At 45.8% G+C, this 27,953-nt stretch overlaps 1 protein-coding gene and 1 pseudogene across 4 annotated transcripts; both read left to right on the forward strand.

The window, feature by feature from the left end:
* Positions 1 to 19,746, forward strand: MAVS (mitochondrial antiviral signaling protein). 4 transcript variants are annotated; one of them, XM_016136111.2, is made up of 7 exons: positions 9 to 103; positions 3,312 to 3,496; positions 4,585 to 4,759; positions 5,992 to 6,164; positions 6,880 to 7,036; positions 8,665 to 9,167; positions 10,085 to 19,746. In XM_016136111.2, exons 2-7 carry the CDS (start codon positions 3,380 to 3,382, stop codon positions 10,529 to 10,531), a joined length of 1,572 nt encoding a protein of 523 aa, XP_015991597.2. In that variant the 5' UTR covers positions 9 to 103; positions 3,312 to 3,379; the 3' UTR covers positions 10,532 to 19,746. The 4 variants fall into 4 exon arrangements, with proteins under 4 accessions (XP_015991820.2, XP_015991597.2, XP_015991881.2 ...); XM_016136395.2 differs by having other exon boundaries at positions 6,880 to 7,018; XM_016136254.2 differs by lacking the exon at positions 9 to 103 and adding an exon at positions 2,473 to 2,581.
* On the forward strand, positions 17,465 to 27,883 carry LOC107514400 (annotated as a pseudogene).
* The last annotated feature ends 70 nt before the right edge of the window (positions 27,884 to 27,953 follow it).

Consider the following 27,953-nt stretch of genomic DNA (forward strand, 5'->3'; position numbering starts at 1 on the left):
CCCATGGCCCTCGCCCTGTCCCTCCCTCCTAGCCGGGGAGGGTTCCGGGCTGTATGTGGAGGTCGGACGCTGTCAGCAGGTCGCCGGGTCGTGGCTACAGGAGGTAAGATCGCCTCCCCGGGCGCTGGGTCCTCTGGGCTCAGGGCGCACGGACGCCTTTTGGGAAGGTGGCCCGCGGCGGTAGAAGGCGATTGGGACTCGGAGTCTGCCAGAGCGCACAAGATCTGGGGCGTGCGGGGGGGCCTGGGAGGAGACAGGGCGCGCGAAACTCGAGAAGAGAGGGTCCTAAGACACTTCGGGTCGGAGCAGCAAGGGCTCCTCGCGCCGCATGCAGCACTGGGAGGTCGGGAGGTGGGCGGTGCGCGGCGTCTGCTCCGGCTACCGACGCGGATGCGCGGAAAGTAGGCGGGCGCCGGCCGCTGAGCTCTTCCTGCCGCCTTCAGGCCCAGGGTGACCCCCGGGCGAGGCCTAGCCAGGCTACGCCAACCTTGCGCGGCAGCGACCTTGCCTGGGGATAGAGGAGTACAGCTCCGTCCTAGGTCTTGACAATTGTCGATGGTGACACCTGCTCATAAGAAAGAACAGTCTCTCCGCCCTCCGCGGGTCTGGGTCTGGCCCAGGAATCCAGGAATCCAGGAATCGGAGCCGAGGCTGTGAGGCCTCGCCCCTCCCACGCAGGGCAGTCTAGTCGGAATCTCCTCACGGCATGGATCGGGAACACTCTGTCGCCCATATTCTCTGAGACTGGAAAGAGGTGCCAGGAAATCACTGATAAAAATAAAACAAAAACGAGGTTCTCCGTATACATGCTGTGGAGCCCCCAAAACCTTTGGAAGCAGAGTCAGCGACCTGAGAACCGCGCTGCTGTGGAGGGCACGGTTAGAAAGAAGGTCCTCAGACCTGTCTGAAAATTTTTCATTTCTCACAAGAAAAGGGACTGAATGTTGCATCCTCCCAGGCTCACCCTCAGCGAACGACCTCCCTCACTCAGGCAGTGACCTTGGCCCCTCCTTGAGCTTGAAGAAGGGACTGTGTGAGTCTCATTTGCTTCAGGGGCCTCTATGCTCTGCAAGGTGTATGGTGAGCTGTAATGAAGCAACAAGTCCTGGGTTCAAATCCTGTCAGGGCCACTGATCAGCTGTGCAACCTGGCATCACTTCTCTCATGGATTTGTGGCAAGGATTAAATGAAAGAAAGTTAGGATGTGCCTGCCTATAGTGGATCCTCAATAAATGTGAACAAATCTGGGCTGCTTTTCTTTTTGGTGGGACCATATCATAACCCCTTCCCCCCAAACTGTGTGCCTTAAGGGCTGAGGCTGGGATGCAGAAGAATGTATCTCTCTTGATATCTGAGTGCCATGGGAGGGAAGGAGAAAAGGGTCCACACAGTTGTTCTTTGCTCATCTCCTGGAGCCCCACCTCCCCGATCCTCTTGACCTCTGTCATTAGTGCTTGCCCCACTGGAAACGTAGTGGCTAGTGGGTGGCAAAGCAAGCCGTGCAACATGAGGCTGTGGAGTTGGTAGACAGGACTGCTGCCTGGTTTCCCCTATGGCAAGGGACCGGTGGCCTCAGTAGCTCTTGGGTACTTTCTGCAGCACTGTCTCCTGAAAGTCTCACTCAAGGCTGACACCCACATTTCTACTCCAGCCAGGCCCTCTCTCCTCTGCCCCTTTCCCTCCTTGAAAATCCACTTGGATCCAGTAGCATTTCAAGCTTCACTTGTTCAAAATGGAGCTCTGGAGCCCCCTGTGTGCCATTGCTCCTCCCCTGGATTCTTTGGCTGGCTAAACGGCACCATCCGTCCACTCACCCAGGGCCCATCCTTGAGTCTTCTCCCTCCCTCACCTCCAAAATTTACAGAACACCAGGAATTCAACCACCTCTCCCCACCTTCAAAGTTACCACCCCAGCCATACCTATCATGTGTCTGACTCCTACTGTGGGCTCCTGACTTGTCTCTCTGCTTCCATCCTCTTCCCTCCACAGTCCAAGCTCCTCACAACCACCAGAGAGGTCTTTAACATAAATCCTCTTCCTTCCCTGCTCAGAACCCTCCAGTGGCTGGCTCCCTATTTCACTCCCAATAAAACATAATTGTTTTTTCCTACACAAGTGGCTCCTCCCAACCTCCTTGACCTTGATCTCTGCCCCTCCCCCTAGCTTTCTAAACCTGGACCACCCTGACCTGCTTTCTGTTCTTCAAACATGTCAAGCTTGTTTCCCACAGTAGAACTTCTTACTTGCTGTGCCCTCTGCCGTAAACACCAATCTTCTCACAGCCAAGAACAGCTCAGCTCAAATGCAGCCAATCAGAAAGCCTTCCCTGACTTTCAGTCCAAGCAACAGGCTCTTCTCCAGGGGCTCTGTCTCATGCTGTTTTTTTTTTTCTTTCTTTGTAACTTTTATTACTATCCGGGATTCTTATTTATGTATATGTTTACTGATTTGTTATCTATCCCACACAGTAGAATGTAAATTGGATGATGGCAGAGATCTTGTCTTATACCCTGCAGCTCTTCCCAGTGGGGAAGCAAATAAGAAATAAGCAAACAAATGCATCTATAATTGCAAATTGTGGTAAGTGTTACATAAGTGCCTGGCAGTAATTGCTTATATTTGAGGCACTTGTAAACTTTAAGCTTATAAGGCAGAACTATATTGTCAAAACAAGCTCTCAGAGCCATTTTAGGTGTTAAGAACAAGCCTGGAAAAGATTTAATTTGCCCCAGGTCAACAGTGAGTTCAGGGCCCTGGATCTCAGCTTCCTACCCTAAGAATATATATATAGCAAGCTTTAATGGTGGGCCTGCGTAATGTTCTGGAAAGAACCTGATCCTGGATCCTGAAGACCTCAGTTTTTTATACTTCCACTATCAAATCCCCTTCATTTCTTAATGCTTCATTTTCTTCACCTATAAAGTAGGATAGGTCCTAGTATTATGTTGGGCTGCTGCTTCTTTTTTTTCCCAGTGTATCTCAAAGAAGCAGCCCTTCTAGGTGTAGCCTTCTTGTTATCAGTGGCTAAGGGGAACATAGGGACCTGGGGACGATGGCAGGGAGGCAGACTCTCCCCAGCACTGACCAACTTGCAGGGCAGAAGTGGGCCCTAACTCTTCTGGAGATGATTTTCTTTTGGTCATCAATTTGCTTTTAAGCAAATTCCTTGAGGGTCTCTGAGACTCAGGCAACAATACAATAGGATTGTTAAAGAGAGAAGCCAAAATTCCAAAGATTTGAGAAAGAATGAATTGTGTTTTGTCCAACCCCATGTCCAACCCTGTTGCATGTGTGGTCTGTTTTCTTCCAGTCTTTTTTCCCCCTCTCTCAGCCCATCCACGGGCCTGAGCCCTCTGTTACCTCAGAACCTGAACAGTGATGACGTTTGCCGAGGACAAGACTTATGAGTATATCCGCCACCATTACCGAAAGTTTTACCGTATTCATGTTCTGGAGATTCTACCTTACCTGTCTTGCCTCACAGCAAGTGACCAGGTGAGCCAGGGCATGACAGACAGACAGCCAAACTTGGGGGGAGGGCTGTGGAATTCAGAGTTTCACACAAGCCAGTGCCAACCCCATCCTTCCTCTTCTGTACCCACTTCCTGTCCTTGTTGCTTTTCTAACATTCAGAATAAAGTGTGGTTCAGGGTGGCCTTTTCAACTTTCTTGAGCTCCCTCTGGTGTTGTTTTGTTGTAACGTTCAACAATATGGCGCTGGCTGCCTGAGATTTCCGGACTCTGGGCTCCTCACCCACTTTTATGGGACTCTCCTTTTTCTTCATCTTGCTCGTCCTGGTTCTGGCTCAGTTTTGATTATATTCTCCTTGTTGCGGGACCTTGTCCTGATAAGGGAGCCCAGGGCCCACTTTTGAGAGTTCATGGGTGCCAGGCCGCCTTAGGCCCCTCAGAACTTGCTGTGGGCCGGACCCTTCCTATTTTTGCTGTTCTCCCTGTTTTCCTCTGCTTTTCCCCACGGATGCCTTTAGCATGCAGGTCTGTGGCTGATGGAGTTTGGACTCTTTCCCTTTGTATTTTGTGGTTCGTGGGGATACTCCATCACTTTGTTCTTTAGTAAATATTTTCCGTGGGTTTTATTCTGCTATCTGGTTGCTTGTTTGTATGATCTGAAAACTCTGCAGCTACTTCATTGTCTCAGAATGTCCCCAGGCCCTCATCTTCCCTGTTTCTTATAGTTGGCCTCTTCTCTTTTCCTTTACCTCCCCACCCCCTTCATAGGCTGTTTCTGACACACCTTTTCCTCCTTTGCTAATCCAAGGCCTATCTTTTGTATTGGGGACTGTATAAACCAACCCCAGACTTTGGCATCAGACTAACTGGGTTTGGATTCCTGCCCCACTGCTGTAGGATCTTTGCTACCTTTTCTGCAAAGCCTCAGTTTCCTCATCAGCAGAGTAGGTGTAATAATTGCATTAAAAAACACAAAGCTCTGAGCTGGAGAGCCTAGTAGCTGCCTCTTTCCTGGTAGTTGCTTGGTACCTCTCTTTGCAGCTGTCCCCTCCCGAGTGGGGAAGGGGCCAGGGCAACCTGGCTTGAGCAGGGAGATGGGCTGTGTCTTCCAGGACCTGCTGCGGGCCTGCTACGATCGCAGGGGGAACCAGAACACCATCTGGGAACTCTTCAACAGCCTTCAGCGGCGGAGCGGCTGGGTGGAATCCCTAATCCGGGCACTGAGGACCTGTGAGCTGGTCAGTCTTGCTGACGAAGTGGCCCAAGTCTATCAGAGGAACCTGCCCAGTAAGCCTCCTGCCATGGCCCTCCTCCTGGAACCCCTCTCTTCCCCTGGCTTCCACTCTCTCTGTCCCCTCATCCCTGTATCTCCTCCCTTCCTCTGTCACCCTTCCTCCCATCACCCCTGGGCAGTAGACAAACTCGGGTATAGATCCCAGCTTAGCCACTTATTAGCCATGTCCCTTTGTCAATTCCTTTAATTTCCTTGAGCTTTGGTCTTTTCCTCTGTAAAACAAAGCTAAGGGCAACATCATAGGGCCGCGGTCAGTACCATGGGACAATGGCATGTTGACTGCTTAGCTGGGGCTGGGCATCTCCTTCTATTCAGCAAATGGGGCCTCCTCTCATTTTTATGGCTGTGATGTTTGCTCCCCATCCCTTTTCTCACTTCTTCCTGTTTTTTCTTCCTCAGTTCACCTTCTCTCCATTCCTCTCTCCTCTTTCCCTACCTTCACTGTCTCCTTTTTCTCATTCATGCTTCTTTCCTTTCCCCTCACTCTGCCCCTTCCCTGATTTCCCCTAGAGGCCCCTCAGCTGCCCAGTTACCCCTCAGCTCCCCTCAATGCTCCCTGCCTGGCCAAGTGCCCAAATGGGTTTTTGTGAGGTCAAGGTCTGAGGGACCGAGACAGGAAGAAAACTCAAGCCAGCCCTATTTATATTTCAGGCTAAAAACCACTCCTGAGGCCCTGCCTAGGGCCTCTTATCCCTCTGTTTGTTCTGTCATTTTTCTCTATTTTCCTTCCCTCCCTCCGTCTCTTCTTTCATTTGTGGAGATTAATAGTGATCCCCTGAGTACATGTGGTTGTAGTGGGGCCAGGGGTGGGTGGTAGGGGCAAAGTGGAGGGGCTGAGGGGGCAGCATCAGCTCAGAAGTCAGTTAGTGGCGACAGCTACCCATGAGGAGTTGGAGAAAGCTGCTGGGTTCCAGAATGCGTGGGGACAGAGAAATGGTGACTTCTGACCCAGCCTGGATGGTGAGAGGCCAGTGAGGTACCCCGCGCTCCCCTCGCCCCCTTTGCCTTCCTCTCCTTGTCCTCCCCAACTCCTTTGTCCCTTACACTCCTGCCTCCCACTCAATGAAATTTGTCTTTTCCGAGGAGTGCACTCTATATCAGGACAGCTTTTGGAGCTATGGGGGCTGATAGCCATGGCCTTGGAGGTCCAAGAACATGCAGGCCTCTCCTGTCACTAGGAATAGCCCTGATTCCACCTTGACATCGCTACGTCTCTGTCCTCCAGTGAACCAGAACCACTCCCCAGCCCCACCAGAGCCGCCGTCAGTTCCTGCTGAGGCCTCAGGATCCTCTACACCCGCTTTGGCCCTCAGTGTCCCCAACAACAGCTACAGAAACGAGGAGTCAAGTTACCCCATGCCTGTCCAGGACACCCAGTTGCCAGAGTCCATGGAAGAGGTGCGTCCTGATAACCTACCTCTGTCCCCTGCTTTTATGTTGCCGTCTGCCCACTTCTGCCCACCCAACCTTCCAGAACTCCTCTCTTGCCCCCCATAAGTTGTGCCCAATCTCTGCTCAGAACCCCAGGGCTTCCCCAGTGAGGATCTGCCCCAGACCAGCTCCCAGACTGTTGCCCAGCCTGTGGCAGCCCCAACCCTCTTGTCATCTAGCTGTGAGGTCTTTTTTGAGGTCTTTGCAATGGAGCATGTGTGTTGTCAAGGGACCAGGGATTGACCAGCTCGGGGGGAGTAAAGGAGCAGGAGGTGATGGGGCAGTGGGTGGATGGTGGAGCTGTAGTTATTCCTAGGAAAGTGAAGTTTGGAGAAAAGGTGACCGATTCTATTGAGATATGATGAGTCAGCAATGCGTGCCCTGGAGACACCAAACCATGGACTGGAAAGCCCAAGAAAGGGGTCTGTGCAATGGCCTTAGAAAGGGGAACCTTTCCATAGAGCCAGACAGATGGATAGGGACTCCCCAGGGGATGGGTATGTGGGGTCTATGAGGTGGGTTCAAAGGGTCTGGCAATGACCAAAGCCAAGACAAGGCCTTCCTTGTTTCCTGTGCTCCATGGCATCGGCTGAGGCCTGTAGGAGCTGCCCCACAAATATAAGCTGCCCTTTGTCAGATTCTGGGAGAAACAACTGCCTTATTCACATTTTCCCTTTTGCAGAGTTCGAAGAAGGCCCCACAGACACCCAGCTCTGAGCCTGTACTGAGAAGGCCCAGTAGCTCCCTGGAGCCCTCCTCTAACATGGCAGCCCTCAGCCCTATGACCTCCAGTGGGCCTCAGGAGAAGGACACAGAACCAGGTAGTACTGACACAGCAGGTATGTGTGGAACTTGGAGTTACAGGGCCTCTCTGATCTCTCAGTTAGGGTGAGGATTAGAGTTGCTTCTCTGGCTTCTTTGGACAGGAGGCCAGGGTGGAAATAAAGGGAGTTCACCCCAGGGAACAACCCGGTTCCTTAAACGGTATATTGGTTAGTATTTGCTGTGTAACAAACAGTCCCCCAAACTTAATACCTTAAAATACGACTATTTATTTGGCTCATGATTCTGTGGGTCAGCAATTTGGGCTGGTTCAGCTAGGCAGTTCAGATCTTGGCTGATTTCCCTTTTATGTACACACTAGCATAAACCTATGGCTGTTGGCTGGGGTACCTTGGTTCTCTTCCATGAGTCTCATCCTCCAGCAGACAAGTCCATTTCATGGAAACTAAGCAGAGTTCTGAGAAAGAGGGGAATCCTGGGGCATAGGCTCAAAACTGGCATGGTATTTCTTTTGCTTCATTCTGTGGGCCAAGGCAAGTCACAGGACAGCCCAGAGTCTGCACCACTATTTCCCAAAGTGTGTTCCCCTGGCACTAGTGTCAGCCAGCCCCCAGTGCCCCTGGGACAGCCACAAGGCACATGAACAGTTAAGGCTCAGAGAAGTGTTCCATACTCTTGCACTCCAAAACTATGCCCCAAGCACCGTTGTCATTTTGCAATGTCAGTTTGCCACAGAACACCTTTCAGGAAATGCTGCTGTGGACCTGTTAGGCAAAGGGCACTTCAGTGTAAGGACGTGTATACACACAGGTCCCGTGAGATCCTGTGCAATTTGGTTTGGGGTGGGGGGCACATCGGAATCACTCATGGTCTCTGTCAGCCATAGGGCCTGGTATGTGCATTCTCAGAGTTCCATGGAGAATCCTGATATAACTATTTTTATGGACTATCACCACCTGCTCCTTCCTGCTTCCCCCAGAGTAGGCTCTCCTTCCAGGAGTGGCTTTGTCTCTGCACAGCCCCTATCCTAAACCTTTAGGCCTCCTAGGAGATTTGCACACACTGGGGGTTGGCAGGGCCTCTGGGGCCACATGACTGGTGTGAGCTATTCTGTTTGAGCCATCTTACTGCTCCTTTTCCTGGTTTAGGATTGCTCCTGCTGGGGGTGGGGCGAGGAGGAAAGATGGCGGTGGATGGAGAATCCAGGATTCCAGCAGACTAAGGAGAAGCAGGAAAAGGCAGACACAGGAGGAAAGGGGTGTGTGTGTGTGTGTGTGTGTGTGTGTGTGTGTGTGTGTGTGAGAGAGAGAGAGAGAGAGAGAGAGGCAAGAGAAGAAAAAGCAGAGCAGATAATTAATAATGTTCTTTAAGCTCCTAGAAATTATTAGGGAGACAGACCATTTCATTCTTGTGAGAGAACAGCCTTGGGCTATAGGTCAACAACTAAGGATAGAAAGGCCCAAGGATGGACCTGCAGCTATTAGGCCTTCAGGCCTGGGAGCAGTAACCAAAGGGACTGTGGAGACTTCTCCACAGGTAGGAGGTTGAGAGGCCTTGATGCCATAGAGGTAGTGTGAGTAGGGGCAGAGGGACCCTTCTCTAGCCCTCTGATCCCGGGGAGACTGTGATTTTCAGATAACACTCCTATGGGTCGGTGTTTCCCCTTTTGTTTTGCCACCTGCAGGCCGAGTCTCCAGCCTCACATCACCTGGTGGGCCCGTGTCTCCGACAGTCTCCTTCCAGCCCCTGCCTCGTTCCACCCCCAGGGCAAGCTGCTTGCCTGGTCCCCCGGTGTCAGTTCTGTCTACTGGCACTTCCTCCTCCTCCTCCACTGGCTCGGCCTCCGCAAGGGATGCTGGTGACCAGGCTAAGGCTACCATCTGTTCCCCTGGGGCAGGGGTGCCCACCAACTCTATGACTACCAGCACGGCACCCTCCAAGGTGCCCTCCCAGTCTGCATTTACCAGCACAATTCCTTCCAAGTTGCCCACCAGCTCAAAGCCCAATAATGTGCTCACCGGTCCGGCACCATCCAAACTGCCTATCAACTCAATGCGTACTGGCACAGTGCCACCCAAGGTGCCCACTGGCTTGGTGTCTGACCACAGGATGCCCATGAGCACAGTGCCCAGCAAGGTGCCTGCCAACACAGCACCCACCATTAGGAGCAGCAACAGTTGCCTGGAGGTAAGTCCTTACCCCTCCTAGTAGTGATCCAGGCCCCTCCCTAGCCCTGTCCTTGGTGGGACCCTTCCTAGTTTTCATTCTGTTTCCAGCCTGGGCTGGTCCAGAGCCTCTTTTTGAAGATGTAGAGATAGCTGAGAAGCAGCCTCATCCAGACCCTACACCATGCCCTTTAGAGTAATAATAACCATTAGAACTCTTTAGTGTGGCAGATACCTCAGGAGGGTCAGGCGTGGTGGGCCACACCCCCATTGGTCACATGTATTAACCCGTTTAGAGCTCACAGCTCCCTGGTAAGTTTGCTGTGCCATTTTGCAAACAAGGAAGCAGTGAGGAGTAGAGCAGGGTGGCGTTGCTCTTCACCGCTGGGCTATTTGGCTTGTCCTTCCATGACCAGAGTTTTACAGACAACAGCTGTAGCCCGTCCAGCCTGGGTAGCTGCTCTGTTCCAGCAGTGCCCCCCTTCTGACAGCTGCCCCTCTCAGCCTGCACATCTGATCTTATTCTGTCTGCCCAGAGGAACCAAGTCCAGGGGACTATTTAAGTACATGGCCAGGTCTCTGACCCTGCGGCCAACCACTCCATGGCCCAAAGGCCCAGGCCAAACATGATGCAGGATGGGGCTACACACCACCAAGGGGTCCTAGGGGTGGGGCTAAACTCACAGGCAGGGAGGTGGCTGTCCTGGAGGAGGTCACCACTGGTGCTGTTGTAGGGCCTGGGTCTCCTCCTCCCCTACTGCCTTCCTGTACGATCATTACTGGGTTAAATCCCTAAGGGAGGGTGGCCTCATGGGCACTATGGGCTGGGAATTGCAGGGTTGGGGTGTTAGTTATGCCCTTGCCTAGGAATGGGGCCACCCAACCTGGCTTGTCCCCTTGCTATCTCTGGTCCTATCCATACTTTCCTTTCTTGACCAGGACACTCCAGTGTCTCCAGTGCCCGCAGGTGCCACCGCTGGAGGCAGCTCATCCTATGTAGACAGCAGTTCTGACAGCTTGGGCTTGGAGCCAGAGCTGAGCAAGCCAGGCAGGCTGGTATCCTGCATGAGTAGCCAGGCATTCTCTGGCTGCTCCGCGGACCTTGCCATCAGCCACAGTGACACGTTGGGCGCAGGACTTGACAATGCCCCGGAGGAGAATGAGTACGTGTCAGTGGATGCCCTTCGGTTACATGTGGTTGAGGCTCCCAGCCCCGACCTCCTGGAGGGCAGCCCCAGGCCACCTTCTGCCCTGCAGCCCCAGGCAGAGGAGCAGTCTCTGTGTGTTGGGACGGCTCCCTGGGTTCCGTGGCTTGGGGCAGCTGTAGCCGGGGTGCTCCTGGCTGCAGTCGTGACCATGCTGTACCGGCGGCGCCCACTTCAGTGAAGCCCCTCGGTCCTCCCCGCCACTTGTCTTCCCCAGTACATCCAACCCCAGCCACGGAGCTGGTCCTGCCCACTGGAGGCTGTGTCAGAGGGGAGCCAAGGGGCCACAGGCCTGGCCGGAGACCATGCCACCATTGACAGTCCTGGGAAGCGGCATTTTTGTCCCAGCTCATGCATTCTGCAGCTTCCTCAGCTTTCTGGGCCCTGGGCTGCCCTGCGTGTGCCAGATCTTATCCACCCAGCAATTTGGATTGTTGCCCTTGTCCTTTGGAGGAGGTGTCTCCGTCCAGGCCTTATCCCTGTTTGCCCGAGCCCACGAATCAGGAGGTGCTGCTGGAGGGTGCAAGGAGTCAGCAATGCCTCCCATCCTGTCCTGGTCCCTGGCAGCGGACAACACATACCTGGGGTGGGGGACCCATAGGACCTTGCTCCTCACCCCCAGTGGCCCAGCCTGAGCCCACTGCCCTGGAGAGCACCCTGGGGAGCATTGGAGCTGCTTCTGGTCCTCTGCCTCTTTGGTTCTCCACCCATGCAAGGCTGGGGAGGAGGTCCGGAGGTTCCTGTGGACCCTGGGGAAGCCTGAGGCAGCTGCTGGTGCTGAGGACACTCTTTGGAGCTTCTTTCCAGCCTACTCACCCTTTTCTCTTTCCTTCCCTCCTGGTCCCCATCCCCATGAGAGTTGTGGAGGGGACCTGTGGGACAGAGCTCAGGCCAGAGTTTGTATTTCAGCTCCACCCCTTCCTGGGCTATGTGGCCTGGGCAGAAGATCAGATTTCTCTGGTCTTACATCCCCATGTAGACTATGAGTATTATAGCTCATCCTTGTCTGGATTCTTCTGAGATTGAAGCATATAGGTGTTTGCCGAGTGACTGGCCCAAACCAGGTAGCCACTAAATGCTTCCCCCACCTCTCCCCTGTCCAGCCTGGTAGAGATGAGGGCAGGAGAGGCATAGTGCCCAGTGGGTAAAGGTGCAACTCTGTAGCATAGGGTGGCCGAGGCCTGCATTCTACCCTGCCTCTCTCTTGCTCCGTGCTCTTAGGCAAGGCGTTAACCTCTGTGCCTGTATTTTCTCAGCTAAATAAGTAAATAGATAAGTATGTATATCTATCTATCATCTATCTCCTGGTGGTGTTTTGAGAATTAAATGAATTTATCTACATAAATCTTTGAATGGTTCCTGGAATTTTCTAAGTTTGGGAGACATGTTATTATCACTATTCAAATTGGAGGGGCTGGAGTACTTTGCAACATCTTTAGAGGCAGACTCACAGCCACTTAATATTTGCCCCTTACTTTATCCTGTGCTTTGGGGACTTGTTGGGGAGTGGGGAGAAAGGCACATCCACTGGGGCAGCTGTGCAGGGTAAGGGCTGGAGTACCCCCCAGCAGCCAGATGGATTGAGGGTTCTTTTCAGGTGACTGTCTCTGGACAAGAGGCACGCACAGGAGCCTCAGGAGCTGCTTCCACTTCTGGGCTCCACAGGGGTAGGGACTACAGCCCTGGGGAGACATTAGATGGTGAGGGGTCACTGTGGCCCACCCACAGGCTGTCAGCCTGCAGGGTTCTGCACCCTATTTTGGCTGCTACAGTCTTTCTTTGCACTGCACTAGAGGACTTCAGCAACCTCTACCTTTAATTACCTCTACCTCTGGACTCCTCTTTGACCCTCATTTCAAACCCAACAACCTGTACCTTGAAACTGGGCGTGATTCCTACACAAGCTGTCTGAACAACTTCCATCATCTTTACTCTTTACCTGCCCTCTGTGCTTCCACCTCCCTCGTAGTTATCTGGGTCAGTGAACAATTCATACACAGGTGCTAGTTTTAATGTGTTTCCCTTCCAGGGTATCTTTAGAAAACAGTATCACAAGAAAGCAACATGTAGCCCCAAAGAATGCTATTTAAGTGGTGGGATTTCAAACACAGTGACCAGTATGTAAGATGGCACTGGGCTCCTGGCCCCAGCCTGGCCTTTAGCCCAAGGTGAAGTGTACCTTCCCAGATGTGTGGGAGATACCTTTGGGTAAGGTGTGTAGGAAGCATTCAGGGACCTACCTGGCACTTTTCAAATTATGCTACCCAGAGTCCCTGCCTTGGCCTGCATTGACTAGCATCCCTCTTTCAGCTATTGTCAGCCTGAAGACCTCTAAAATGCCAGCTTCAAGCAAGGTTGGGAATTGGCCAGTGTACCAAGGCCTGTGGCCAAGGGAGGGCTTAGGGTGGTTGATGAGATGTGTCAGATCTCGGGATTACTGGGTTTGGAGTGTGGCTCTTAGCTGCAGGATGCTGCATGTAAGAGGGAGCCCAGGTTACCCTCACAGACATGGCCTGGGTGATGGAGGGCAGAACCCAAGGAGGGGAGGGAGAACCTCCACCTCTAGTGGTGGGCCCGGTCCCCTATACTTAGAGACTTGGGAAAGCACAGTTTACCTTGGGGTAAAGGCTGGGCCATCCTGGGCTTGGGTCAGACTCACTAGCAGCCAAGATACATACATATAAATCTCTTTCCACCTTCTCTACTGCTGAAACATTTCTCTCAAAGTCCAGAGTTGCTGATGCTTCTCTCTCCCTGGGAAACACAGTGGACCTACCTTACTTGATGATCTACTGAAGCCAGACCAATGCCATGCCTCACTTGACTTCCCTTCTGGATGTGCTTAGGTGTAATTGGATTTAGAGAAATTTTTAGTCAAAGATCAGGAATATGCCCTTTACCTTGCCAGGCCTTGGATATTCACATATCTTCTTTTAAGAAACATTTTTGTTGTTATGGAAAACTTTCAAACACACACAAAAATAGAATATAGGAAAAAATATATATGAAATACATATGTAAGAAAAATAAAATAAGAACCCCTATGTGCCCATCACCAGCTTCAATAATTATGGACTGATGGGCAGTCTTGTTCATTGCTGTCCGATTCCCCTTTTTCTAGATAGGTTCCTTTTGTAAGAGAGTGAGGGGTTCAGAAAACCAAATGGCAGACTTGGGTGGGGAGGATTTTGTGGCAAAAGCCCTCTATTTTCTCTCAAGGCAGCATTAGGCATTCCCCTCTTGGTTTCTTGGTCTCTGTGGATGACATCCCACTTGAACCAGTTCAGAGTGTGAGCAGCACTAATGTCCCTGTCTTAGGAAGAGGGGACCAAATGGGGTTCCTCAACTGGCAAGCTACTTGGAAGTGTCTGGCTTCTGCCCCTGTCCCATAGAGGTGACAATTGATGGGTGTATTCTGTGGCACTTTGCCCCATTGCACCAGGGGCTTTCTCTAGGCTCTGACGGAGCCCTTCCAGCAGGCAGAAATGCCACTGGGCCAGATTCAGACTCCACAGCATGGCTCCTGCTCTCACAGGAGTCTCCTAGGGATGGAGTCATTCAGGCCTTGAGGCCCTTGCTTTCTGTCAGTGCACTACCACAAAGCAGATGGTCAAGAATACCCCCCATCTCATCCCCAGGAAAGTAGTGTCCAGAGCTCCTGTTCTAACCTGGGCTGGAGGCAATAACTCCCTACAGATGAAAATCCCATGATTCTCCTGTGCTTACCCTTCTGCTCTTTTCCCTATAGCCCAGGGCTGTGAAGGTCACATCTGCTGTTGGGCATGGACACCCAGCATTACTCATTCCTGCTGTTGTTTCTGCTGCTGCTGCTAACAACAGCAGTAACTAAAAGGGCTACCACTTACCCTACACTTCGCTGTGTGCCCCTTGTGTGCCCGGCTAAGCACTTTAAATATATATCAACTCCTTTGATTCTCACAATGACCCTATGAAAGGGGTACCATTATGACCGAATTTATAACTAGTCCTCAAGACTGAATGGGAGGGACTGCTGTGGACAATGCGAGGGAAAACTGACCTTTGAGTCCCAGAGCTGGATGTTCTCTATGCCCATGACCCATAGTTGATTGGGTGTCTGGAGCCTGAGACCCCATTTTAAAGTGAGATTTCACACTAACACATCCCTTCCTAGTGTGCCAAGATCTACCACCTGCTATAATAGTGTAATAACATGCAATATATAATTAATACAGTCTCAGGGATGTTATAACTATGATTACAATCATTGTATTTGTGGCAGGCTCAATGGCCTGAGGCTATATGAGGCAGGGCAAGGGGCACAAGCCTTAAAAATGCCAGGCCTCTGGAGGCCAGTTTGTTCAACAGACATTATTTATTAAAAGATTTCCCTGTATCAGTTCTAAGGCCTAAAATGAGGAAGACACTTGCACACCCTACAGTAGTTGAGGATGGCTCACGAAGCGTGGTGGAGACAAACAGGCTTTCATATCATCATTTTATGTATTTGTACAAAATTTATTTTGTACCTATTGTGTGCAGAGTGCTGGAAAAGGGCTTGGAGACCCAGAATAGTAAAGCAAAGACTCTAAGAGTCCCTTTCTACCACCTATTGTCTCCAATACAATAGTGATGGTCTAGAGTAGCAGTCCCCAAACTTTTTGGCACAAGGGCCTGGTGCTCCTATGGGAATTGAATGCCTGATGACCTGAGGTGGAGCCGAAGGTGTGATGCTAGAGCTGGGGAGCGGCTGCAAATACAGATGAAGCTTTGCTCGCTTGCCTCGCTCGCCCTCCTACTGTGCAACCTGGTTTCTGGCTCCAGTGTTGGATACCCCGGTCTAGAAGAGTGTTCCTGAAGCATGGGTGGGGGTAGGAAGAGAAACAAGTGTTGTTTTGATCAGTTATATACTATTAATAATTATAACAATCTAGGAAAATAGTAACGCTAAAGAGCCTATAGGGAATAAGAAAACTATTAAGTATAAATTTACAAAGGCATTCAGTCAGAAAGGCTATAATGAAAGGGTCTGATAAGAGCAAATGTTGATGAAAATATAGAACAACTGAAATTCTCATGAACTTTTAGGGGAAGGTAAGTAGGTATATAACCTTTTGGAAAATGCAGTACCTACTAAAGCTGAACACATGCATAACCTATGACCCAGCAATTCCACTCCTGGGTATGTGGACTATAACAGAAACGAGCTCATATCTACCATGAATGTTTCTAACTGCACTGTTCATGATAGCCTCAAACTAAAATCAACCTACATGTCTATCCACAGTAGAGTGATTATGTAAGTTGTGGTAGGGTCACAGAGTAGAATACTAGCATATAGCTGTGAGTATGAATGAACATATTGCTACACACAACCACAAAGCCATATTTCACAGACATGACGTTGAGCAAAAGAAGTCAGTATACACAAAAAAGTTTGCACCATATGCTTCTGTTCATATAAAAAGTACAGAAACAAGCAACTGAGCCCTGGTGTTCAAAGTCAGAATGGTTACCTTTGGAAGGGATAGAACCACAAGGGGCGTTCTGGAGGGTGACTCTACCTCCTGATTTGGGTGTTGGTTTCATGTGTATGTTCAGTTTGTGGCTAGATTCTTTCTTGGACATAAGGAAATAAACTAAGGTCACCCAAATGAGAACAAACAGGCTGTTTATTCAGAGATTGCAAGAAAGTCAGCCATTATTCATGTGCATTTGGCAGGGAGGGACTCAAAGTCAGGAAGGCAGTGGGAAAGCTTTATGGTGAACAAAGGGATGCTTCAGGTGTTTGCCTGGGACCCTGAAGTGGGGTCTGACTAGAAGAGGGGCATCTCTGTGATTGGTTGGGGAGCATATATGGCTTTCTCTGGTTGGTCCTGAGTTGGAAGAAAGGAAGGAGTGGTTGGGGATTGGGAAGAAGCTGGAAGACATTGACATCGTCCTTATTCTAGGTCTATTATTGCAGAGGTTGTGGTTTGTTTTTCCAGACTGTTTCCTGCCAAGGGTTCTGTCACAGTGCTTTGTCACATATGGCCTGGCCATTGTCCATTTGTGTAGTCGGTCTCTAGAATATGGGCTCTGAGAGGGGCTTTCCCTGCTGGAATAAGAGGTGAGCATATACACACTTCCTCTAGCTCCGAGTCCCTCCATGGGGTCAGTGGTGCCATGGTGAGGATGAGGCCAATGGCTAGAGTGCTCTGCTCCAAGTCAAGCTCCAAGTCATTGCTTAACTACTATATCTGCCAAGGTTCTTTTCTTCTTTAAGGCCTGGGTGAAAGCTCAGCTCCTATTGGAAGTCTTCTTTGATTAGAACCCTTTAATTTATTAGCCTTCTTAAATTCCCATGGCTTAGCTCACACCCTGCAATGTAAATTCCCATCTCCTTGCCTGCATTTAAAAAACCTACCCTAATATTTTCCTTCTACTTACTCAATACTGTTTCCAAAAACAACAAAACCAAAAGCAAACCCCGTCCTCAAACCTACAACTTCTTATTGAAGTAAAACCTACGTACTGAAAAAGATACTCAGACAGAAGGGATTGCTGAGAAGTGAGAAGAGAAAAATGGGAGGGGATGAGAAAGGTGAAGAAAGGGAGGAAGCCATTGGTTCAACTTCTGTGTCCACAGCCAACTCCTGGCATCCCTTACTCTCCTGGACTCACAAACCATGAGGCTGGATGAGGTGATATCAAATCCTTCCTCCTCCAGAGCTCAGTCCTATCTGTCCTTGAGTGTTCTTGGCTCAGACTGACACTGCATTGGCTTCCTCCCCCTCCTGCCCCTCCTCCACCATCTGCAGGTGCCATTGCCTTACCATCTGAATCACTAGCAATCAGATGCTGTCTTGTATTTAATCAATTTGCTTGTATTTAACATAACAAAAAAGAAAAAAAAATCCTTTCTTTATTACATGCAGCTGGAAATCAGCTTCTTGCTGGAGGCTTATCTAAAGAACTGGGAAAGGGAGAAGCTGGTAATTGCTGGAAGAATTACTTTTTATCCTACTTGCTGTCACCATGTCCTTAGAATTGTGAGTCCAGTGACACTCTTTTGCAGTATTTCTGCTGTTGTTACTTCTAGATCTAAGATCTTTTAACATTTCCTTCATTCTACGCACTGTTATGAGGGTCTACCATGGCCAGCTGTCTGCTCATGAACGTAAACTTTCAATCTGGAGGACTTGTTCTGGACCTCTCCCCTTTTCCTCTCCTGCCTTAACTCAGGAGTCTTTTATTCAGGCACATGCTCCTCTGCTCTCAGGAATGTGGCAGGCTATCTATCTATCACCTTCCAGGCTGGCTCAGTGAACTAAATTCTTCCCCCCAAGTCCAGTTGGGTAAATCTCCCCTCTGATTTTTCAATTTCCTTATAATCTCATCCCTAAAACATCTTTTAATTGCACAGGTAGTACATGAACAGGTCCTTGCTATAAAAAATTAAAATTCTAAACTTTAGTTATATAGGCCAGAGTTCCTCAAACTTCAGTATAGACACAAATCCTCTGGGGATCTTGCTAAAGGTAGATGCAGACTTATTGAGTCACTATATTTTGAAGAAATCTTTTTTGAGGATAGACAAAGAACAATAATTGAAAATACCCTTCACTTCCTTGCAATCCTTTTCTCTTTTCGGGGGATTTGATAGACATCATTTCTTACCTTTCTCTATTTACTTCTGTGCCATCTGATAGACCTAACTTAATCCCATTCTTGGCTTGGCGCCAGGACACTCTCTGAGGTCCTGTTCATAGCAGTGGAGTACAAGGCCTTCTGGCTCTCAGCCTCCTCTATGGCTCCCTGTAGTTCCCCACAAAGCACGTTGTCAAGCTTATAAGTAGTTCATACAACAATCCAAACAATTTAGTCATTGTTTCAGTTGGCTGAGGACCCTCTGGTTTTGAGTGTTTTTCTATTTTTCTACCATGTGGATGATGAGTCACCCAAACCACTGATGAAATGGAAAACAGGGAAAAGCCAGAGCTAGAGTCCCACACAATGTTACTCAAGACCATTGGCCAACTGGCCTCATCATTAATCAATAAATCAGCATTCTACTTTCCCTACACTCATCTAATGGTTAAGAGTATACATAGCACAACCCTGATGCAAGTATAGCTGTTAACTAATGCCAAAATTTAAGACAACACATTTAATATCTCAGTTTCTATGGGTAGAGATTTCAGGTCCAGGTTTGCTGCGTCCTCTGGCTCAGGGTCTCTCATAAGGCTGCAATCAAGGTGTCAGCCATGCCTGCAGCCATCTCAAGGCTCCGTTTGGGGAGGGATTCACTTCCAAGCTCACTCGCATGGCTGTTGCAGGATTCGGTTACTTACCAAATTGTTGCTCTGCAGGCCTCACTTCTTTGTTAGCTGTTGGCCAGAGGCTGCCCTCAGTTCTTTGCCACATGGGCCTCTCCATAGGGCAACATACAACATGGCAGCTTGCTTCATTAGGGCAAGCGAGAGAAATAGAGAGTGTGAGAGCAAAACAGAAGTCAGTCTTTTGTAATTTAATCTTGGAAGTGACATCCCATAATTTTTATAAATTGCTCTTAAGGGACAATTTACTAGGAATTGGGGATCACTGGTAGCATCATTTCAGAAGTTTTCTATAATAGGAGAGAATTTGGCCCTGTTCTGTAAAAATGACTTATTTATTCTTTGACCCAGCAATCCCATTTCTAAAAATCTAAGCCAAAGATACATTGGCAAAAATAAGTGATGTACGTACAAGGCTAATCATTATGACATACTTTGTAAATAGCAAAAGATCGGAAATAAACCAGTTGTCCATCAACAGGACACTGTCTAAATAAAGCATGGTATCTCCATATTGGAGTGCTATGCAGTTGTCGGTAGGAATGAGGAATATCCATATACTGCTATGGAGTGGACTCCATAATGTTCTGCTAATGGAAAAAAATTGAAAAGAAATGGATATAATATATATATGTATAATATATAGTATGTAATCTTTATTTTAAAAACAACAAGTAAAGTTTTATTTAAGAATTGAGGCTTGGCATCCTGTGTGACTCTATTGGGAGAGGACTCTTGGAAGCTTGGGTCTGGTTTCCTTTGGATTTTGCCCCATGCAGCTCTTCCCTTTGCCAATTTTGCTTTGTAGCCTTTCCCTGTAATAAATCTTAGCCATGAGTACTAATAAAGTTAAAAGTAAGAGTTGAGACTGGAATCTCTTGTCTGTTCTATGGAAGAGTAGACAAAAAGCTAATTTAAAAAATGGTTGCCATAGAGAGAGAGAGAGAGGAAAGAGTAGATGATTCAGGGATAGAAGCTAGACTTCTTTGGATATATCTCGTTTTATTGATTTTGGAATCATGTTACTATTTTCCATAATTATATAACAAAATTAAATTTAAAAAAATGTAAAATCCCAAAACAAGAATCAATTTTTTTTTTTAAAAAAGGACCCAATTGTGTATTGATGACTGAACTACACAAAGAATTATTTCAAATGACTTTAAAGCACAATAATTTTATTTTTCATCCCTAGTGCAATGGATCCTAAGGAGAAAAAGAACTACAAAGAAATCCTAAACAGTCTTTAGTAATCCTATTGTTGGTAATAATATTTTTATTCTAAAACTATTATCTATATATTTAATGATGAAGCAAAAAAGTAGTGAATGTTATTAAGAACTTAGATTTTTAGGTAAGATAAAAGAGAAATACTAAAAAAAGGTAAAAACTATAAATGTCTAACCAATGTACTGTATACTTGAAACTAAAAAAAGATAAAAACTGTAAATTTAAAAATGAATGGAAAATAGAATAAATTTATGATATAGTTATCTTTAAAAATATATTTTCTAGTTCTATTCATCAAAAGAGCCTGAAAACAATGAACCACCCAGTAACAGTGAGCACACCTAGTGTGAAAATTGTGGCCTTTAAATACCATTTTCAATAGAAAGGAACATTTACTTTTCGGAGAAATGGCTGATTCAAGATCTGGGCAGGAAATTTACAGAATTGAGGCTGGAAACTCTTATCAGAACAGAGAAAAAGGAAGCTATTTAGGACTACTAGAGTCATGTTTAAGGAAGTCAATCTAGAGTGCATCCATTGGCCAAATATGGGACAATCTGCATATCAAAAGGAAGAGTGACTCCAGTGGATTGAAATTCATCAAATATGTTTCTACAATGCATGAGTTCATAATAATACTAAAAAGAAAATAATTCATTAGTTGCCTCTAGAAGATACTAGGAAACAAATTCATTTTGATAAAAGGGAAAAAATCAGTCCTGCCTTTTCTGTATAAGTTGTACTTAAAGATACCAAAGAGTTGATGAGAGAGGTTTCTTTATAAGGAAATTCCAGTTATTAAGTGCAGAAGAGACAATAGAATTAGAATATAACAATTTTTCAGCCTCTGATGAAATAATGGCTCTATTATCATTAGGCAGTATCACCAATAACTGCTAAAACCAGTAGGCGAAAAGTTGATGGGAGAACTTTATAATGGATGAACCAGTCTTATGATCCCTGAACCAAGTGACCAATTTTAACATCTCAACAAGAGCTAATAATGCAAATAAGTAGTTAATGTTATGAAGTAGGATTTTCCTGTTCTCCTGATGAGATAAATAGGAATAAATAACACCACTTATGAAGAATTCTTTTAAAGAAAGCAAACCTGAATCTAATCAAGGCTCTACTATCAGATTGCAAGAAACATAGGGGACAGAAGAACAAGCTAAACTACAAGGACACAGTCATCAAAATCCTGAATGTAGGAAATTCATCAGGGCAAAAAAAAACTGGTTTCTTCAATATATATTGGAAGGGGAAGAAATGGAAGTGAAACCTATAAGTTAAAGAAGACTTAAGAGACAAAGCAATCAAAAGTAATTTGTTGACCTTGTTTAAAAACTAATTAGAACAAAACTATTTTAAACAAAGTTTGACAATCAGGGAAATTTAAACACTGACTAGTATTTAATGATATTAGGAAATTATTATTAATTTTTATATGTTATAATGGGTCTGCCAAAGTGTTAAAAAAGAGTCCTTATCTTTTATAGGTACTTCACTAAAGTATTTATAATGAAGCAATATATCTGGGCTTTACTTCAGAATAATCCCTTGAGGTTTGGAGAGGGTGAGGGTAAAGATGAAACAAGAAAGACTATGAATTAAATATTGTTGAAGTTGGGTGATCAGAATATGAGCATTTATGATACCTGATTTTTGTACATTTTTGAATTTTTCCATAATAAAAGGTTAAGACCATATTTTTCTTTTGTGTCTTGATAGCAAGGGACTTCCCTAAGTGCCCTGTTGAAACCACAGAGCCATGGCACCCACATTATTTTTCTCAGCTACCAGCTAGTAACTGCATCAACAAAGGAATAGGAATAGCTGATATTTGTTAAGCATTTATTACGTGCCAGAAACAATCTAGCTGTTCTATAAATATATTCTTATTTAATTTTTCCCAAAACCCATTAACATTTTTTTCATCTTTTTGTTAAAACAGATGATATGCATGTCTATATTTTGCTTTTTTTTTCTTTTTCAGTTAAAATACTTTGGGAATCATTCCATAGTATCTAAAGATATTACAAATTTCTTGTAATGGCTGCATAGTGTTCCATTGTATGGACCTATCATAGTTTATTAAACTGAGGTTTAGCTAAGGTAAGCACTTTTCCCAAATCATCTGTGCAGCCAGGATTAGAACCAAGGTTCAGCTGACTCCAAAGTCTATATGCTACACTAGTGCTTCCCAAACTGTAGCACATATATGTCACCTAGAGCTCTTGCTAAAAATGAAGATAAAATGGGTCTGGGGTGGGGTTTGAGATTATTCATTTCTTACAAACAATTATGTCAAAACAAGGCCAGCCTAGAACTCTGGATCTCAACCTTACCTACTCATTGGTATCACCTGGGGAGTATTAAACACTACTGACACCCGGGTCTCACCCCTAGAGATGCCAACTTCTTTTGTCTGGGATGCATGCAGCCTTGCTATTTTTTTTTATTCCAAAGCACGCCAGGTGATTCCCAGGTGCAGCTTGGGATGAGAACTACTGTCCCAGAAGCCTGCTTGTTCTGAGGAACTCTTTCACCATCACTAACCTATTCCTTATTTAGTTGGCTCCTGGGCAGTAGATTGGCATCAGGTGACTTGTAATTCAGAGCAACCTGGTGCCATATTACAGCCTGCTCCAATTACGTTATCTAGAGTAAGTTCTATTGTTACATCTGATAGCCCACTGTGTGCCAGTCGCGTATCTATTGGGCTGGGGGAGAGTATACAAAGATGATAAAGTCACAGCTCCTTCTCTCAAGGTGTTTACAAACCAGATGTTTTTTCTTTGACGTAAGCCCCAGAAACAGTAAAAATAGTGTTAGGGTTAATGGACCCAAAACACCACATCCCTTCCTATTTTTCTGACAGAGACAAGAGTCAAACAGTAATCAAAATACCATCTTTTTAAACTTCTGAAGCCGGTTGGAGAATTTGGTTTTCAGTCTATGGCTGAGTGCTCAAGGTTTGAATTTGACGGTCTTAACCACCTGTTCACAGTGGTTCCGGATACTTCTGGCCTCCCCTTGATCCCCACAGGGGTAGACCTCTTACCAGGTGGCAGCTAGCAGACCAGAAAGCATATACTCCACAAGCCCATGACACCCACAGGGGAGGGAGTTAGGACCTAGCCAAACATACACGGTTCCTTCTTTCAAATTTACCAATCAGATAATACATTCTTCCTCCTATGGCGAGGCAGTTTCCTTGATTTGTACCATATAGGCAGATGCTTTTTCTGGATACCCTTAGAGCCAGCCCCACTGCCATATGATAGCTGTGCACATGATAGGAACTCAACGTCTCTTTGGGTCTGTCAGGTTTATTCATTAGCTTCCCTAAAACCCAGCTGCTCCAACTTTTGCAGTCTCCCAGTTAGGTCACTATGCGTACCTCATCGTTCAGTACTGACAGGTGTTTTGGATTTTTTTTCTTCAAATTATTAGATTCCTTTGTTGTTTATAGGTAAGGCTCATTCAAGCCTTTTGATTTCAAATTCAAGATCTTTCAGGCAGAGGTCAATTTCATTCTCTTTTCTATTCAGACACTCAATTAAAAATATTAAGATTTTGAAACCAGTCGCAGAGAGCTGCTGTGTAGCTCTGTGAATGGGTGTCTGCTGTGTCTGTGGGCCTGGCCACAGTGCTGCAGCTCTCCAGGGAGCAAGTCATCACCTTGTGCAGGAGAACCCAAATTGTGGTCAAGTTCTTCTCATTTGGCATGAACAGCATTTTATATTGGGATGGCATATATCCATCTGAAACCTTTACTTGTGTGCAGAAATGTGGACTCACCTTGCTTGTAACTACTGATCCTGAGCTCATGAAATAGCTAAATAATGTGGTGGAACAACTAACTATAAGATTGGTTATACAAATGTTCAGTTCAGAAACAAGTGGTAGTAATCTCAAATATTGAAAATGGTGAGGACCTTGAAAGATGGCAATTTGATATTGTGACAAGATTACCAAAGATGTTAGTATAGCCAGAGAAAAATCTCAGAATCTAAGATGAAATCCGATCAGTGATAAGACAGATCACGACTACAGTGACATTCCTGCCACTGTTGGAAGTTTCTTGTTTATTTGATCTACTACTGATTTATACAGGTAAGGATTTGGTTATACCTGAAAAATGGGAAGAGTTGGTACACAGTTCATTACCAATTCTGAGCAAGTCCATCTTCATTAATTCACTACTATAATCCACAAAGTAAATAACATGGTGGACTACAAAATCCTTGCTGATGACTGAAGATGAGATGAGAACAATGATGTAATTCTCAAATGTGCTTTTCCTGAAACCAAGTCAACTATAGTTCATGTTTTATTTTATAGGTTATTTTTTTTGATGGGGAACCCTTAACATATTTTACCGAACTGTGTATAGTTGTCCCATTTTTTTGGTACCCATTTGACTTTCTATAGGGTTGACATAATTTTTGCATAGTTTAAAAGGGAACCAGCAGATTACATCGGCACTGTAATATCAATTCCTTTGAAGGCAGTAACTGTGGATGGAAAAACTTTTGCTATAAAGCTAAATGCCTTCTTAAATTAGACCTTTTGGTCCAGTATCTTTACTCAGAATATAGGTAGGGAGATATTTAAATATGAAATATAGCAAAAAAAGTCTGAATATTCAGACTTTTTTATCCATAAATAAAATATTGCTATTAGGTCCTTTTGCCATTTTTTACATTTGCATAGTTTCCATATTGAAAAAAGCTCCAATTATTTGATTTTAATTTACGTAACTAAAAACTTAAAGCTGTCAGTATTTCTACTGTTTAAATTCCAGTGACACAAAACTCTGAAAAATGTTTGTCTGTTTTATAAAATCAAGCTTTAAATGACAATGATAAATAAAATTAAATGTGTATGTTTAAAAAATATCAAGAATACTGTGATAAGCCTTCTGGGCACAGTGACAATCCAATGGTCCCTGCCTCATGGAATTGTAGTCTAATGGAAAGAGGGGTGTGAAATGAGAAAACAAACAAGTATAAAATGGAAAAGAGTTTCAAGAGGGGGACTATGATGGAGAATAAGTGAGAGAAAGTTTCTTATAAAGTTAAACACTATATGGCCCACTAAGAGGGATGAAATCACAGTCACAGGACTTATACATAAATTTCATAGTTTTATTCCCAATAGCCAACAATTGGAAATAACCTAAATGTCCACCCAGTTGCTGAATGGATAGACAAACTAAGGTATTTCCACATAATATAGTACTACTCAGCAATAAAAAGAAACAAACTACTGACATACCAACGACATGGATGAATCTCAAAAACATTATGCCAAAAGAAGCCAGACTCAAAAGAGGATATTCTGAATGATGTTATTTATAGGGAACCCTGGGAAAGGCAAATATAAGCGATAGGGTTAGAAACCAGATCCGTGGTGGCTTGGGACCAGGGATGGGGAACGCTTCGGAAGGGCGAAGGAAGTTTTTTAATTGTGGTGTTGGCGGCTACATTTATCAAAATTTACAAATGGCATACTTAAAATGGATGCATTTCATTATCTATAGTGAATTACACCTCAAAAAAAGTTGATTAAAATGCAATTGGAATAGAAAGGAAGGAAATTAAAAGAAATAGGAAATGAGTTGGGCAGGGGAAGCAACATCTACTTCCAGAGGGTGGTGGTGAAGGGATTCTCAGAGGGAGAGAACATTTAAGCTGAGACCTGTACAAAAAAAGGGCCAAAGGAGTAAAAGGTGAAGATAGATTCCCAGGGCTGGGATGGGGGAAGGAGTTCTTTAGGCACGAAGAATAGCAGATACGTAAGCCTTGAGGTAGGGAAGAGCCAAGACAATTGTGTTTGCTGTGATAATTAACTGGATGAAGATTGTCTGAGAAGTGTTTGGCCTGCTTAAAGTAACACCCAACTAACCTGCAAAAATAATGGCTAATGTACTAAGCATCCTCATCTATTCATTGGTACAGGTCCCATAATGACCTCCTGATAACACTTTTTAAGATATTCCTTTAAGTCAACAGATGAGGATACTTGACAGTAATACAAACAGTATTTCATTAAAATGACAAAATTTACACTTTCATTAATGTAGACTGGTGTTCTCTTTCAGTGAGTATGACCAGCAACAGGGATCCTGAGAGGGGAGCACAATAAAGTTCTATGGAAGCCTGCGTGTGCCAAAAAAGATATTTCTTCCTTTGTGCATTTAGCCTCTTTAGCTGCCTGAAATTTGAGGATCCTTAACAAGTGGATTCTGAGCCTCTCCCCAAAGGTAAATAACTGAGAGAAGTGATAAAGAACTTAATAGTGCTCTCCTTATAAACTATTATAACCACAGAGAAAGGAAACTTCTTAATTGCTTTCATTTCACTTTTTGAAAAAATCTAAGCTTAATCATGGGTTTACTTTGCTCCAAGCAAATCTTCAAATTTTTTTACAAGTTTTATTTAAGTATAATACATATAAAGAAAAGTGCACACATTAAGTGAACATACTGATGAAATATTAGAGTGGACAACACCCATGTAACTACCACCCAAAGAAACATGACCCGGCTTCCACAAGCCTATCTGATGCCCTCTCATTACGGCGTTCTCCCTGTTCCTCAAGAGTAACCAATGTCCAGACTTCTAACATTATTAATGTTGAACTTCATAAAAACAGAATCGTACAGTATATAATCTTTTGTGTTTGATTTCTTTTGCTCGATTTATTTGCATTTTTGATTTAGGATTATAAACATCTTGCCTAACTGCCAGTAATATATACTTATTATTCTGGATTAATTTTAACCATAGCCAGATTGTCAGCAAGTTCACAAATACACTGGAAAGCGTGAAGATACACATACGTTTTTAAGAGGAAAAAAAGCCTTCCGGTAATGTACTGGAATTTTACTGAATCCATGCCCTTCTGATTCTCATAAGGCAAAGTAGCCAACTTCTCATAAATCCAGGCTCAGTCATTTTTCTAAGATGTGTGCCTCTGGGTAAGTTGCCTCATCATCCAAGTGGTGCTGGGAGGATTAAGTGAGATGTAAAGGCACTCTGTAAACTGTAAAAAACACCACACATTTCAGGTGTTGTTTTCATGTTGAGGTTCATCTTGGCAGCCTCAGATGATGATTCTTTGAATCTTCAGGATGATCTATGGGAGCTCACAGACTTGGATAGAAGCTTCCTCAGATCAAGGGAGACCATATACATTTTTTGAGTTGGTGTGGTGGAGGGAGGAGGCAGAAAGGTAGGCAGTGCTGGGAACTGAGATTTAGAAGAGTAGTTATAGCTGTTGTTTGGTTTTGTAGGAGCTGCAGGAGTTGGAATTTCCAGTTAGAAAATAGGGTTTCCAGAGTTATTCCTCCGGTGAGGGGAGATATTTTGGAGGGAGCATGGTACTTCTATTTAACAAGCAAGAGAGAAGCTCATCTTTTTTGGTCAGCCTGCTACCGGCAGTCATTTCAGGAAGGGTTAAGAAAATAAGGGCTATCACCCAAAGGACATTAGTGTCCCAAGGGAGGTACTTATGAAATAATTAGCAAGCAAAAGAAACCCACGGTCCTGTTAAAACTCAATGGAGTGAGGGGGGCGGGATCATTCCAGGCTTGAGTAACCTCTGGAATAAGGGGTGCTTGTAAGGGCCAGTGCTATGATAGGAAAGGTCAGGATTTCAGGGCTGGACGTGACCATGTTCGTGTCCCAAAAAAGAAGGGAATACGATTATAAAAAAAAAAAAAAGATTTCCCCCCATCCCCCAGCTCCAAGGTGGCCACCAAATCCTTCTCTGTCCCCCAGTGCACCACACAGAAAAGGGGGGCCAGAATCTCCTTCAAAAAGCCAACTCCACTTCCTGGCTCCCACACCCCCTCCTTCACCACAGGAGGGTGGCGAAGGATTTATAACCCACCTCTTTCTTCCAGTTGCCATGGAGACCAAACCCAGTCCTTTCATTCCTTCTGGTACCGGGAACATTTCTCCAACGCAGGCAGAATGGAGGGGGCTTAGCCCAAATACACCAGTGACGGTGCTGGGGGAGGGGGCGGTAGTAAAAAATAGCGCGCCGGGGGCGGGGGCTAGCGGC

Source organism: Rousettus aegyptiacus, unplaced genomic scaffold, assembly GCF_014176215.1.
Source record: "Rousettus aegyptiacus isolate mRouAeg1 unplaced genomic scaffold, mRouAeg1.p scaffold_m13_p_12, whole genome shotgun sequence".
Taxonomy (NCBI): domain Eukaryota; kingdom Metazoa; phylum Chordata; class Mammalia; order Chiroptera; family Pteropodidae; genus Rousettus; species Rousettus aegyptiacus.

Bases quoted from the DNA above. Each gene is read 5' to 3' on its own strand.
- MAVS (XM_016136111.2), top strand. From the start codon at position 3,380: ATGACGTTTGCCGAGGACAAGACTTATGAGTATATCCGCCACCATTAC. The intron at 4,760-5,991 runs GTAAGCCTCCTG...TCTGTCCTCCAG, and splicing joins CTATCAGAGGAACCTGCCCA to TGAACCAGAACCACTCCCCA. The intron at 6,165-6,879 runs GTGCGTCCTGAT...TCCCTTTTGCAG, and splicing joins TGCCAGAGTCCATGGAAGAG to AGTTCGAAGAAGGCCCCACA.